At 42.2% G+C, this 12,855-nt stretch overlaps 2 protein-coding genes across 2 annotated transcripts in view; one reads left to right on the plus strand and one right to left on the minus strand.

Moving 5' to 3' along the window:
* Positions 1-3: 3 nt before the first annotated feature.
* On the plus strand, positions 4-1,366 carry ten1 (TEN1 subunit of CST complex; the record flags this gene model as incomplete). The annotated part of the gene is made up of 2 exons (XM_008291829.1): positions 4-154; positions 575-1,366. Coding segments are annotated over 2 exons (303 nt in total), but the record flags the coding sequence as incomplete, so codon positions are not given.
* Positions 1,367-1,460: 94 nt separating this feature from the next.
* The window catches only part of evpla (envoplakin a), an 18,613-nt gene continuing 7,218 nt past the window's right edge, over positions 1,461-12,855 (minus strand). Inside the window, exons 5-22 of the mRNA XM_008291813.1 lie at positions 12,199-12,330; positions 12,026-12,067; positions 11,045-11,206; positions 10,809-10,916; positions 10,592-10,687; positions 10,349-10,459; positions 9,459-9,605; positions 9,170-9,324; positions 8,959-9,056; positions 8,632-8,804; positions 7,983-8,158; positions 7,087-7,225; positions 6,775-6,968; positions 6,221-6,371; positions 5,973-6,056; positions 5,603-5,710; positions 5,427-5,519; positions 1,461-5,296 (exon numbers count right to left, since the gene is read on the minus strand). Of these exons, the coding sequence (XP_008290035.1) occupies positions 1,913-5,296; positions 5,427-5,519; positions 5,603-5,710; positions 5,973-6,056; positions 6,221-6,371; positions 6,775-6,968; positions 7,087-7,225; positions 7,983-8,158; positions 8,632-8,804; positions 8,959-9,056; positions 9,170-9,324; positions 9,459-9,605; positions 10,349-10,459; positions 10,592-10,687; positions 10,809-10,916; positions 11,045-11,206; positions 12,026-12,067; positions 12,199-12,330 (5,553 nt within the window). The 3' untranslated portion in view covers positions 1,461-1,912. The remainder of the gene's footprint in view (positions 5,297-5,426; positions 5,520-5,602; positions 5,711-5,972; positions 6,057-6,220; positions 6,372-6,774; positions 6,969-7,086; positions 7,226-7,982; positions 8,159-8,631; positions 8,805-8,958; positions 9,057-9,169; positions 9,325-9,458; positions 9,606-10,348; positions 10,460-10,591; positions 10,688-10,808; positions 10,917-11,044; positions 11,207-12,025; positions 12,068-12,198; positions 12,331-12,855) is intronic.

A 12,855-nucleotide genomic window follows, 5' to 3' on the forward strand; every position in this document is an offset into this window, starting at 1 on the left:
GTCTGCTACCAACCTGAGGAGTCCAGGGCCACACTGTCGGCCCAGCATGCATCAAAAGACCACCAAGTGGTTGTCCACACCTTGTTTGTGGAGCCCTTTAACCCAATCGTTGGAGCTCAATACATAGCTCTGGGCGAGATAGAAAAAAATGAGGGTAAGAGGAGACTTTATCTATTATGAGTGTGAAATATTTTAAGTATTGGCTTGGTTTTTAAACTGCAGTTTTCTGTTTTTCTTGGATCCAGTCAAAAAAAATGGACTGACAATGTTAAAACCTTCATAGTGAAAATTCATTGGTGAGCTTTTACAGAAGCAGCAGTTGTTGTGTAACCAAGAAGATTTCTAGACTGTTATTGGGAAAAGAGAGAAAACATTGATGAACTGGGGTTAACCTGGTACCATAGTAACTGCTGTGTTTGTGTTTTTTTCCTTACCTCTTGCGTAAAGTTTAATTCCCAGTATTTGTTTACCTCCATTTAAATGTAACTCTTACTCATTTAAGTAACTATTTTAAATAGTTATCAAACTCTTGGCTTCTATCGCCTGCCTGTGTCTGTACTTTGTTGCTTCACAGAGGTTGGTGTGATGGTCCAGGCCCGGGTGCTGAACTGTGTTGATGGTGTAAACATTGCCCTTCTACAGAAAGCCATCAGTGAGCAAAGGAGCTTCTTCAAAGAGAGGGAGAGCAAACAGGGTGATGCTGCACAAGCTGCAGATGCAACCTGATCACGGTTGATTCTCCTGGTTTTCCAGGGGGGACTCTATGATTGTCAAGGCTCCACTGTCTGTCACTTTTGCTGTTGTGTGAACTCCAGTGAAATTTACAACTGTTTGCTTCAGTGTAAAAGACAGAAGTTCAATTGCCAACCTCTGACCCTGACAGCTTTCTGCACTTTATCAGGGGTTGCTTTTTAACAATGAAAACTCCAAAGTGGTGAAGTGATATCAGGCTTCCATGTTTGTTCACTGAAGAACTAATAGCATTGTGTCTGTGACTTGTGAATATGTTGCATTTCCAGCTCTTTCCATCAGTGCTGAGATATCTGATAATAATTGTTTTCAATGATGGGATTTTTTTCAGGTGAAAAATATCAGTCTTAACATTATTTCTGATGTCTGTAGCAAAAGATGTGATATTTTCTTCATCATTACTTATCATGCAACCCCTCAGATCTGTCCTAGCACTTCTTTGGTGGTCTTCATCCACAGGTTGGAAGCCGGTGCTTAGTATATTGGAAAATAGCATGTACTCATATACTGGATAGAGTGGCGCCCATTGTTTATCATGTTGTACCAGTGTATAAGGACAGCCTGTTCTTTCTGACACACTTGTGGTGAATTAAATAAGAAGCTGTGATAAAAGACACTCAGATTGTGTGTGTTTAACTGGGTTCTGGTTGTGAAATTGAAAAAATGTTTGGTGAACCTGCTTGTGTTTTTTATTATAAAGACACTCAAAGTATTATAATTTAAATTTATTGATATTTGTTTCTTCATAAAGTATCAAACAAGATTGAGTTCAAAGTGAACAGTGTCAAGGACAGCCCATGAGTAATACAGAATCAAATCAATCTTGGCAAACAGCATTGCACCATGTCCCAGTATCCCTAATAACACAATAATATCAAAGATAAACTGCATTTATACTCTGTTTTTTTTTTTTTTTTTTTTAAATTAAATCAAAAAAGAACATCTGCCCACATCAGACATGTTTGGTAAACAAATGCAACTCAGCAGCAATCATTTTGGCGAGACAGAAAGTTTTGCAGTAGAAGACTTTTCCTGAGTCAAAATGTACATTGTAAATAATGTATGGATTTCATATGGGTTTCCCATATCTAATAGTACATTTTTTTTATTTTATTTTATCACAGCACTCCACAGACCAGATAACTCCAAACAGTAAAAGCATCTAGAATCTTGAATACCTAGAAGTGTAACCAGATTCTCTGGAGGAGGCCGGCAGCATCGGTAAGCCTGACATTGGGTCTGTCCTACAGCGATCCAGAGCTTGTTTGTAGCTGATCCTCTCCTTTGTAATTGGGTCAGTAATATCTTTGGGGTAGACGGTCTCAGCTTGCAGCTCGCGCATCATCGTGCTGTCGATCATTTTGGACCCAATGGCATCCATGATGCTGACTCTGCGACCAGTTTTGGGGTTGACCAGCCCTCCGGTCAGGTGCTGGGCCTCCATGTAGCGAGTGGCAGTTTCCTTCGGCATCCAGCCCTTCTGAACAGCTTCTCCCACAGACAAACACTCTCTGGTCATGGGGTCTTCGACTCCTGCGAAAGCCTTTTGCGCATTGAGAAGCCGCTGAAGCTGACTGTCTTCAATGAGGCCTCTGCTTGCTGCCTTGTGAACTGTGTATCTCTCTTTGCTGTGGATGTCAATGATGCCACCCGTTGCTGCCTGAGCCTCCAAAAGCCTTTGGGCAGTGGCGGAGTCGATCAGTTTACGCATGGCGGCACTCCGTATTGTAAAGCAGGAGTCAGTCATTGTATCCACTACTCCGGCAATCGGGAGACCTTCTTTAGCAGTGGACATGTCTGGTGCAGCTTGTTTCACCGGTGGGGTGGACTTTGAGGGGATTGAGTTGAACTGGGGCTGCTTCTTATTGTCACCTGCAACCAGCAAGGCAAACTCTGAGATGGGAAGCTTGCCTTTTTTGTACTGTTGTAGATCATACTCTGTCAGCCTTCCCTCCTTCAGGGCATTTTTGATGGAGTACTGCTTTCCACTCTTGCGATCCTGCAGCACAGATGTCTCCCCTTCTGGTCCCATGGAAGTGATCTCCTCCCAGTCGCACTCCAGCTCCTGCAGATTAATGTACTGCGTACGGTCGATCAGGCCCTGCAGGTAGGCATCATAAGGAGACATGTCTTTGCCTGTTTCTGGATCCAGAATGGTGATTTTGGTGGAGACGTTGGTCTCTTTGGTCCTCGTCTCTGCATTCTCCTCTTTCTGCAGGTTTTGCAGAAGCTCACGGATGGTACTGTCTTGCATATGGATCTTGTCTTTTTCATCCAGGATCTCTCTCTCCAGTCTCACGATGTCAGACCCAATCTTAAGGCTCCTCTGCCTGCTCGTCTGCGTTCTTTCACTAATTAGTCGAGTCTGCTGCTGGAAGGAAAGGCTGATGTCGTGTTTCTTGCTCTCCAGCATTCTAAGTTCTTGTGCGAGGTCGTCCTTCTCCCTCTGTAAGGCACCTCTGTTCAAAGTGAGGGTTGTCTCCTCTCTTGAAGTGCTGGATTTGGAGCTCATCAGATGGTTGATTTTATCATTGAGACGTCTGATTTCATCCTCCAGGTCCTGTCGGGCAAATTTACTCTGAGACACCTGTTCCCTCAGGCGATCCCTCTCAGCTTCAACAGCCTGGTCTTTCTCAACACGGACGACCTCTTTGTACACCGTCCTTTCACCAGACTTCTCTTTCTGCAGGATCTCAAGCTTTACAGTGATGTTACGGATTTCTCTCTCAAGACGCATCATGTCGCTGGTTTCCTTGTCCATGTCTGACCGCAAACCGCTTGTCATCCTCTCCAGTTTGGGGTCTCTCTCAACCTTCAGTACTTCCTCCACAACTATACTTTCCTCAACAGGAGGAGGGGCATTTTCCAGCTGTTTGATGCGCAGTCGGATCTCTCTGAGCTCAGACTCAGCTTGAATCCTCTTCTGGCGCTCGTCGCTCTCTCTGAGGGTCCTCTCTTTGTCTTCCACCTTTGTTCTTAACTGCTGTAACTCTAGCTCGATCTGACGCCGGGTCTTCACTTCATCATCCAAGCTCCTGCTGAGCCTTTCGTGGTCGACTACTTGCCGTGGATCCCTCTGTAGGCGTACAACCTCCTGCACAACCACTTTCTCCTCTGGTTTCTGCCTCTCCAACAGGATGTATTTGTTTTGCAGGTCAAACACCATCTCTTCAATGGAGCGTCGCAGCTGTGCCTCTTCCCGCACATCCTTTCTCAGGCGGTCGGCTTCCTTCTCCAGTAGTGGGTCAGACTCATACTTAATGACTTCTCTGGTGACCAGTTTGGTCTCTACTTTGGACTTTTCAGCTTTCCATTCATCTCTGTCTCTCCTGAGCGTTCTCACCTGCTCCTGGAGGGAGTTGTAAGTGGTGTGCAGATGGTTGACCTGATCATTTAGCCTCTGAATCTCTCTCTCATTTTCAGGACTTCTTTCCTCTTTAACCACCTCTTGGAGAACTTCCTTCAGTTCCACTTTGGGCTTCTCAGAACGAACGATATTCACGTCAGTCGTGACATTGGTGATCTCCCTGTCAAGATCAGAGCGCTGCTTGTTGCAGTCTTGTATGTCTTTGCGGATCCGCACTATCTCCACCTCTGTGTTGGGGTCAACCCGGTAGATCTCATTAACAATTTCCTTCACCTCGACTCTTGGTTTCCAGTCCTGAACTTCTCTGTAGCGGTTGTGGAGCACCATCACTTCTTTGGACAAAGAGTTGTTTTCAATCTTCTCCTCCTCCAGGTTTGTTTGAATCTTCTTTAATTCGCTGACAAGGTCGGGGTCTTGTTCAATCTTTTTGACCTCTTTCGTGATGAGCTTTGGCTGGATGTTGGGAATCAACCTCTCAAGTGCATTAATCTGACTTCTTGTTTGGAAGATTTCATCATTTATGAGCTTGGTCTTGTTGTTCTCTTCAGAAATTTCTGTCTCAAATGATCGCACTGCTCTCAGCATCTCTGGGTTTTTTTCCACTTTGATCACTTCCTTCTTAACCACCCTCTCTTTGATGGGTTGTTTCTTCTGCTGGAGAATTGTGACTTCTGTCTTCATCTGAATCTGCTCCCCATCTTTCACTCGAACTTCATCTCGCATCCTTGATATTTCATCTCTCAGCTTAGCAGCCTCTACATCCAGCTGGGGATCTTTCTCAAACTCTGTCACCTCTCTAGTCACCAGTTTTGGTGGGGTGTTTTTGAGGGTGTCCGCCAGGATGGTGAGTTTGCTGTTTATTAGCTCAACCTCACTCTGGGTGGTGCTACGCTTCAGGGACTCTTCATGCAGTTTGCTCTGCAGATCAGCCAAATCACTTTCCAGTTTTGGGTCACGGTAGTATTGCAGCACTTCTTTCTCCTCAACCCTCTCCACTCCTCTGCGACTCTTCAGTGACAGCATCCTCTCTTTGAAGGTTCTCAGGTCTGTCTCAGTATGAGCTGTCCTGTCCTTCTCATCATCCAACTCTTTCATCAGACTATCTATCTCAAAAGCACTCCTCTGCTGGCTTTCAAGCTGCACTTGCTGCTGTGCCACCATCTGAACTTTCTCTTCATTCTGCGGGAGGAAAAGCAAATTATTTGATGTCAATCAAGTCACTACATGATTTGTGATGTAGCTTAGGTTTAATGAAGAACATCAGCTACATTGAAAAGGTCATAAAAAGCAATAATAAAAGTTTTCTTACCTGGGAAAGGAGATTCTTAGCCAAGCCCATCTGTTTTTGGCGTTGGGTGTTTTCTGCTGTTGCTTCAGCGTAACGGTTCACCAAATCTTTTTCCTGTAATTAGCAATACATCAATCACCTTGATCTTTTAATAAAAGTAATACATTAACATTAAGCTAAAAATAAATAAATGTTACCTCTTTCTGAACCGTATCAGAAAGTGTGAGCACACGAGGTTTCTTTGGAACAGTGGCTCCAGCATCCTCCAGTGTGCTGTTGTATTTGTCGACGTTGGTCTCGTACTCCTGCACAAATGTAAAGTTTTCAGTCGTTTGTGGTCTTTTTTTATAAATCATTTTTGCAGTACAACAGCCACGAGTTAGAAAGGTGATACATAATATTATATTATATAGGTATATATATATTATAGCAGATTTGAAAGTTATTTCTTTTCTTTTTCTGTTGTGCTAAAATCACAAGTGTTTCAATAATTTGTATAATGAATATCACTTTCATACATTTATTGAGTCCTTATTTTATATTATATTTATATTATTTGAGTCTTACATTGAGTAGATTCTGCAGGTCTTGCGACAGGTCAGCCATTCTGTCAATGTCATCCTGCTTCCGCTTCAGGTCATCCACCACCCTCTATGATGAAAAGTATAATGAATATAGTGAATTTCCACAGATTTATTAAGGAGGAGAGCTTATAAATCAGTAAATCACTGACAGACAAAGGGGAACAGCAGAAGTTAAAGGACCCTCCACTGTTCTCCATCTGATACGTCCATAAAGTCAGGAGACCGTCTCACCTCTTGAGAGCTCTGCTTAGCAGCGATCTGAGACACATCGTCGTTGGGGTTTATCTGGTTTGTCGGCAGATTGTTCAGGAAGGAGTTCAGGGATTTGTTCGCGCTCTGGAACTCCTGGTTCTTGGCTGCAGACTCTTGTAAGATGTTTTCTCTGTGAGGGATATCACAGGTATAAAATATAAAACTATGTAATCAGAAATGTCTGGTTCGTAGTGGTTGTAAAGGAGCGAAGCTGTAATCTAGTTACATGCAACCTCACCACATGTTGCATTTGTTTGTTCTGTGTTGAGTCTAACCAAAAAGTGATTTCACATTGAAGCTGAAGCAGAAAAAACTATCTGCATTTTAAAAAATAGAGCAACATTAGAAGTACTAGGTTTTATATAAAACAAAATATGTAAGTTATATGTTTTTTCTTCTTTGCTATCGCTGTAGGTTCTTGTGTGTGGATAAAAAGTCCTGCTGAACTAATAAATGTCTTGTGTAAGCAAATCTATTGACTTTGCAATTAAGCTGAAGTGACTGAACCGGTGTGTTCAGAGTGTGAGTCTCACCTCTCCTTCAGCTGGTTGGCAACGTTTGTGTAACGGTTCTGCAGCTGCTTGACCTCTGTTTTCTGGCGCTGGATGTCGGGGCAGTACTCCTGGTAGCCCTGCTGCAGAGAGCTGCACAGCTGCTCGGTCGTCTCCAGATCCTGGCTCAGCTTCTTCATGTCGTCCTGACCTGCCGCCACGGCCTTTCGCTGGTTCTGAATACGACAGAGGAGACTTTCAATTTAACATGCATCTCAAATCGAAGTAAGAGAATCGTGGTTTGTGTGGCAGAGATAACATAGTAAAGGCACGCGGAAAAGCAGCTTTTCTCACCTGAATGTCATCAGCGCGGGCTTGAATAGCATTTGGGCTGTCAGAAATGGGACTGTCTTCACTCAGCTTTTTCTCAAACCCAGAGACAAGACCATCCGCCTTCTTAATCTGACTCTCCAGGTTGAGAGACGCATTTGCTCTGAAAGAAGCATAAATGTTGCTGTTAGTGTACTGACATTATCCAGACACACAAGGTAAAGATACACAAAACCTGTAAAATATGACGTGTTAATGCTTTTTTTTATCATCTGAATCTGAAACAGTTTTTGTGTGCATTTTTCACTGCAACATAAAGTCCTGTACTTGTGTGGAAACTGCACAACCATGGCTGGAAGTAGAGAGGACTGAAAAATATCTTCACTAGGACACAATTCTAATACTATAAATTATCCAAAATATGTAATAATAAAAATTTTTAAAAAAAGAAAATTGAATTTCTTTCTGTCTTTTCTTTTCTTTTTTGTTTTGTTTTGTTTTGTTTTGTTTTGTTTTTTTAACAGTAATTGAAAAACCTAAATTCAACATGTACACCCTTTTTCCAAGTGTTCACAGGTGTTACCAAAACAATTGTAGCTGTACAGGCTACATACATTTTTAATTTGTTCCTGTACTTGTCTCCTATCGACCCCCTGTTCAAACACTGGCTGGTTTTTGTCACGTGACTGTTGGTTGCAACTGAGTAATTCATTGTCTGGATGTGTGCAGTATGTCCCCCCCAAATTATTAAATTGCACGTGCACAATAAGGTAATATTTACTGAAAAAAATTACAAGGGTAAAATCATATCTATCATTTTGTGCATTCTTTGGGAAAACTTTGATGAACATTTTCTTTTTATTGGAGACAAAACCCTTCACTACATCTTTACTCACACCCAAAAAAACTGAAACACTTACTTCTTATTGTAGAGATCAGCAAGTGCAGCGATGCCGTCGTACTTGTTGTTGGCAGCGCTGAGTTTGAGTGGCAGTGCGGAGGAAGTACCGCTGGGATCTTTAGACAGGAGCGGCTGCAGGTCGGCCTGCGCTGCCTGCCTCTGCTGCTCCAGAGCCTTCAGGGCCTTGGCAGCTTCCTGTGAAGGGCAAATGTGGATACTTTAGACACTTACATCAATGAAAAGCATCTGGAGTTACTCCTTTGTCAAACTATGATGTGAATTTGGCCTCAGAAGCTTTTGCAAAGTTTCTAGAATATCATCATTCTCCATCTGTTCTCCTAAAGGAGTGAAGAACAAGTGGATGTAGAGTACCAGTGCATGTAGATCCAAACATGAGGGAGGATGACGACGACTCAACAAAAGCACATTATAGTAATATAAGAATAAAGCACCACATTTCATTACAGCTACTGTGTTTATGCTATGATATGTAACTTCTAAGTGTCGTAGCATACTGTGGCATAACCTACTGCACAACCAGTGTGTGATGATGAACAGAAACTTAGAGCTACTGCGCATAACATTCAGTAAGATATCGTTCTTCTAAACTTAAGGAACTGATAGAAAGTCAAACACAATAAAGTTTAGATAGAGTTTTCTGGTCTCACCTCCTGCTCCTTCAGCCTCTTGGCCAGATCTCCGGCCGGATCGCTGCGGCTCAGCGGAGCTCGCAGGCGGCTCAGCATGCTCTCCTCAGCGTTGACCAGGTCATCGTCCAGCTTGTCCAGCTGCTGGGACAGAGCGGTGACTTTGGGGTCCACTGGGCCAGAAGAAACTGGAGCTGATTGAGGAAACAGAGAAGATAATTCACTAACTAATCTCATTGTGGCCTTAAAACTATTATATATACTTTATACATATATTTATATATAGAATATGGAGCTAGTCATTCTTTATAGCTAGGATAATGGATGATTTTATTTAAAGACAACAACCTGACTTTTGGGCTCTGGAGACGTCTGATTTGTGATTCTTCAGCGATGCTGCCAGTGCTGCTCTTTTCTTCTTGATGTCAGCCAGCTCACTGCCCAAACTAATGATTAAAAAATATGCAAAGAGAGGGAAACAGAAATGTTAACAGCTTTACTGACATACTCCTGCATCGGCGATTGTAGCTGCACAATATTACAGCTTTGCATTACTTACAGATCCACTTTGTCAATGGCGTCTGGGTCAGGTGGTGGGATCTGGAAACAAACTCCCGGGAAGGTCTTAGTTGCCCCGTCAGTGGAGACGACGTCCCAGTTCTCAATGTCTGAGTTTGATTTCAGGGTGAACTTCTCTCCTCGTTTCAGAGAATCCTACATTATGATGATAAAGAAATAAGTAAATTAGCGAAGAAGGCGAAGAAAAGCGTGTAAAGAACAAACTCTCATCTGCAGATATTTAGATTTGTGTTGTTTCTCTGAACATGTGACAGGAGTTGGATCTGCACCTCGTCTGTTTCCCAGTCACACAGCGACTCCACTGTGATGGGTCTGTTGGGGTTGACGCGTCGCAGCTTCAGAGGAGCGATGGTGGTGCTGCGTCTCCTCAGGTCGGCCAGCAGCTGCTCAGAGTTTTCGACAGCCTTCTCCTCCCCCTGGTGAGAAACAGACGTAGAGAGAAATGTGCCTTGGAATTAGTCATGGCAACATGGCAGCAGAATGAAGGCTGTACCAAAGTTTTATCTCTAGTTAGTTTTTGAATGCATTTTTTTTGTGCTTGGAGTATCCTGAACGCACAGAAACGAGTGAAATACCTCACATAATGGCCCTTTATTTAATATTATTCCATATTTAAAGTATAGGAAACTTGATGGAGTATGGCATCGTATATTTGTCGGTCCTATATTTATATTTTGTGCTGTGTGTATTGATTTTGGAAGACATATTGTTTTTTGTGTGTCTCTAGGGCTTCTGTTTTAAAATCTATCCAGGCCCTGCAGATAAAAAAAGAGTCTATAAGATTATTTTTTACTTATTTAGAGTTAGTTTCTGTGAACATATGAGCATGCAAATGTATAGCATACAACATTAAAATAGGTAGATCAATTTTTCAAATGCACTTTTCTGGACTTTTTCTGCAAAAACATATTTTGTCTTCATCATACACATGTTGTGCCATTTTCTCCTTTTCAGTATTCTCCTCTTACTCTTTTTCCTGTTTTACTGACTTTCTTCAGTTATTTTTCTCTCTCATATGACTAGAGTCCTCTCTAGCTCTTCCTTCCATCGCTTCATTCTTCCTTAATCCTTAAACAAACCTGGCTTTAAAGTAATTACAAGTTGAATTTCTGGCCGTCAGTACTGGACTCTGCCTGTGTAATTGTGACTCCAACGCTACCTCGAGCTGCAGCAGCGTCTCTGAGTTGCTCTTCTTGCTGATGGACTTGGGGTCGAGGCTGTTGTTGAGTTTGGTCAGCGTCTCTGACAGCTGCTCTGTGTCCATTTGGTACTGGAAAATGGGATCAAACAAGTTTTTTTAATCACAAAATCTCCTCATGGTGCATTAAGTGCATTAGAAAAAGGCAAAAATGTGCTCATTTCCTCACACATACTTAACAAACTGTCATGTATTCTGACCCACCTTTTTAAATTCCTCCACATTGTCCAGATGTGTCTCTTGGCAAATGCAGAGGTTGAGGAATTTCTGCCACTCGTTACGTACACCGTCCCTCTGAGCCTAGAGAGGTAACATGGAGACATCGACTGTATTTAAATGGCTTCCAGAACACAACTTAAAATAGCCATTTAAAGTTAAAGACTGGGTGTTTTTAAAGTGTCTTCTACGTGATGACAGGTACCTGTATTGTGTTAGCAGCTGGATGCTTCAGTTCGATAAGTCTGTCTCCTTCATCCTGGATTTTGTTCACTTCGCCCTCGTGGGACAGAAGACTGTTGTTCTTGAAATTCTGATTGAGATCAAATCAAAGTTATTTATGTGTTTGGCCATCAGAGTACAGAACAAACACCTTCCATCATTCTGGTCAAACCTCCTCCTCACTGAGACTCTTGAGTTTTTGCACATGTTGGTTCTTACCTCATACTGCCGGCGGACGTCAGGTGGATCCACCATGCGGTCGCTCCAGTCTTGCTTCGTGATCTTGCCCTGTTCTTCTCCCAGGAAAGCCAGTTCCTTGTTGCTGCCCTGCATGTATTCATACAGGCTGTTCAGGTAGTGGCGACGCCACTTGGAGTTGTCCTGAGGAGAAAGTCAAGAAAACAGAATGAGTCGAAATTTAAAAAATGGAAATATTATTTGATATTACAACAAAAACAAATCAGTAAATCTGAGACACTAAATGGAAAGCAAGACTTGTTTATTTTCAATCTTTGATCATAATCTGAAAAAATCTGGTGCATATCATAGCAAATATCATTTTGTTGACAGACTTGTTCTTTGTGTGCAAGATTCCGCCAGATTTAAGACCAATGTTTGGGATTTTTTAAATTTAAATTTAAACATCCATTGCTCAAAAACTTTAACAAATACCACTAATATTTATTCTCTTGCTTTATCGCAGACTTTTGTCGGACTTGCAGACATCTCTGCAGCTGCATTTTCAATCTTCCGCCACATTAAAACACCTCTGGTTTGAATCTGTTTTACAGCAGGAAGACAAATATCATTGGAATATCTTTAACACTTATCAAGCACTGGATGTGTTTTGTATCTGACAAAAATCTCTCTGAATTGTGTCAAACTCACCAGAACCTATTTGTCTGTCTCCATTAGCAAAATGATAGGAAGCCCTTTTGAACCCCCAAACATTGTGAATTTGACCACCCCCTCTGTAAAAGTGGCTCTAACTTGATAAATAATCCCCTCATGGCTCTAATATTTGGGATTCTCCATCGTATTGAAGAAGAAAATGAACAAATGTGGAGAAACGTTTAAACATCAGATTGAACTGACATGAAACAGGCCTTTTATTTTGATGTGTTCCATGAATTCATTGTTTTTATGTTCAAGGATTTTATATGCAAATTTAGTTTTCACACGTTGAACAAACCGACTCACCAGCAGATTATTGTACTGTTTCTTCAGGGCTGTGTAGTTCTCCTAAAAGACAAGGCAGACACATGAGCTGTTTGAAATGATTTTTAAATTGAAATTAAAGATGGCAGGCAGTGAATGCAAAGTGTGTTTCTGAAGCAACAGAACATCGTGTGAACGTGTTTCCGTGTGTTCACCTTGCTGCCGGCAGAGCTGACGCAGAGTTGCGAGTTGTAGGCCTCGATCTCTTTGTGTAGGATGTTGTGGGCGGCGATCTGCTTCTCCAGATCTGCCATGGTGGGGCCGTACTCCTCCGCATTCACCTGTTTCTGAGAGCGCAGAAGCCAGAGGTACAACGTTAGTGGTATGTAAAGACTAAATAACCATCAAATACAGGTCTGACAGGTGCTCTTTCATTAGTTTTACTCAGTCAACACTGTGAGTTTATAAGAGGTATAGCAAAGCTGATTGGCATTTACACTCAGACGGTTTATAGGGAGCCACAAGTATGTAGGGCAGGAATGAAGCCAAATGTATTTACAGTAAGTTTAAAAGTCCCATATTGTTCCTCTTATGAGCAAATTTTTCTGCTAAGATGGTTCATTTTCCCCTGACTGTATAACTCCTGGTTTTAGGGCTGTTCTAAATTGGCTGTTTTGCTTTGAAAACCAACTGGCTGCAGCTGTTGCCGCCCCCTTCAGGAAGAACATGCTCTCTGACGGAGCTGTCAATCACAGTTTGAGCTGGAGGACGATTGGTTAGTTAGGTGTTACACAAATTCTGGCTTGAATTCATACTGATTTGTACAAGGCTGCAAGGTGGCTCAGTGGTTAGTGGTTAGTAGTTGAGGTTAA

This window comes from Stegastes partitus, unplaced genomic scaffold (genome assembly GCF_000690725.1).
Source record: "Stegastes partitus isolate 25-593 unplaced genomic scaffold, Stegastes_partitus-1.0.2 Scaffold764, whole genome shotgun sequence".
Classification (NCBI taxonomy): domain Eukaryota; kingdom Metazoa; phylum Chordata; class Actinopteri; family Pomacentridae; genus Stegastes; species Stegastes partitus.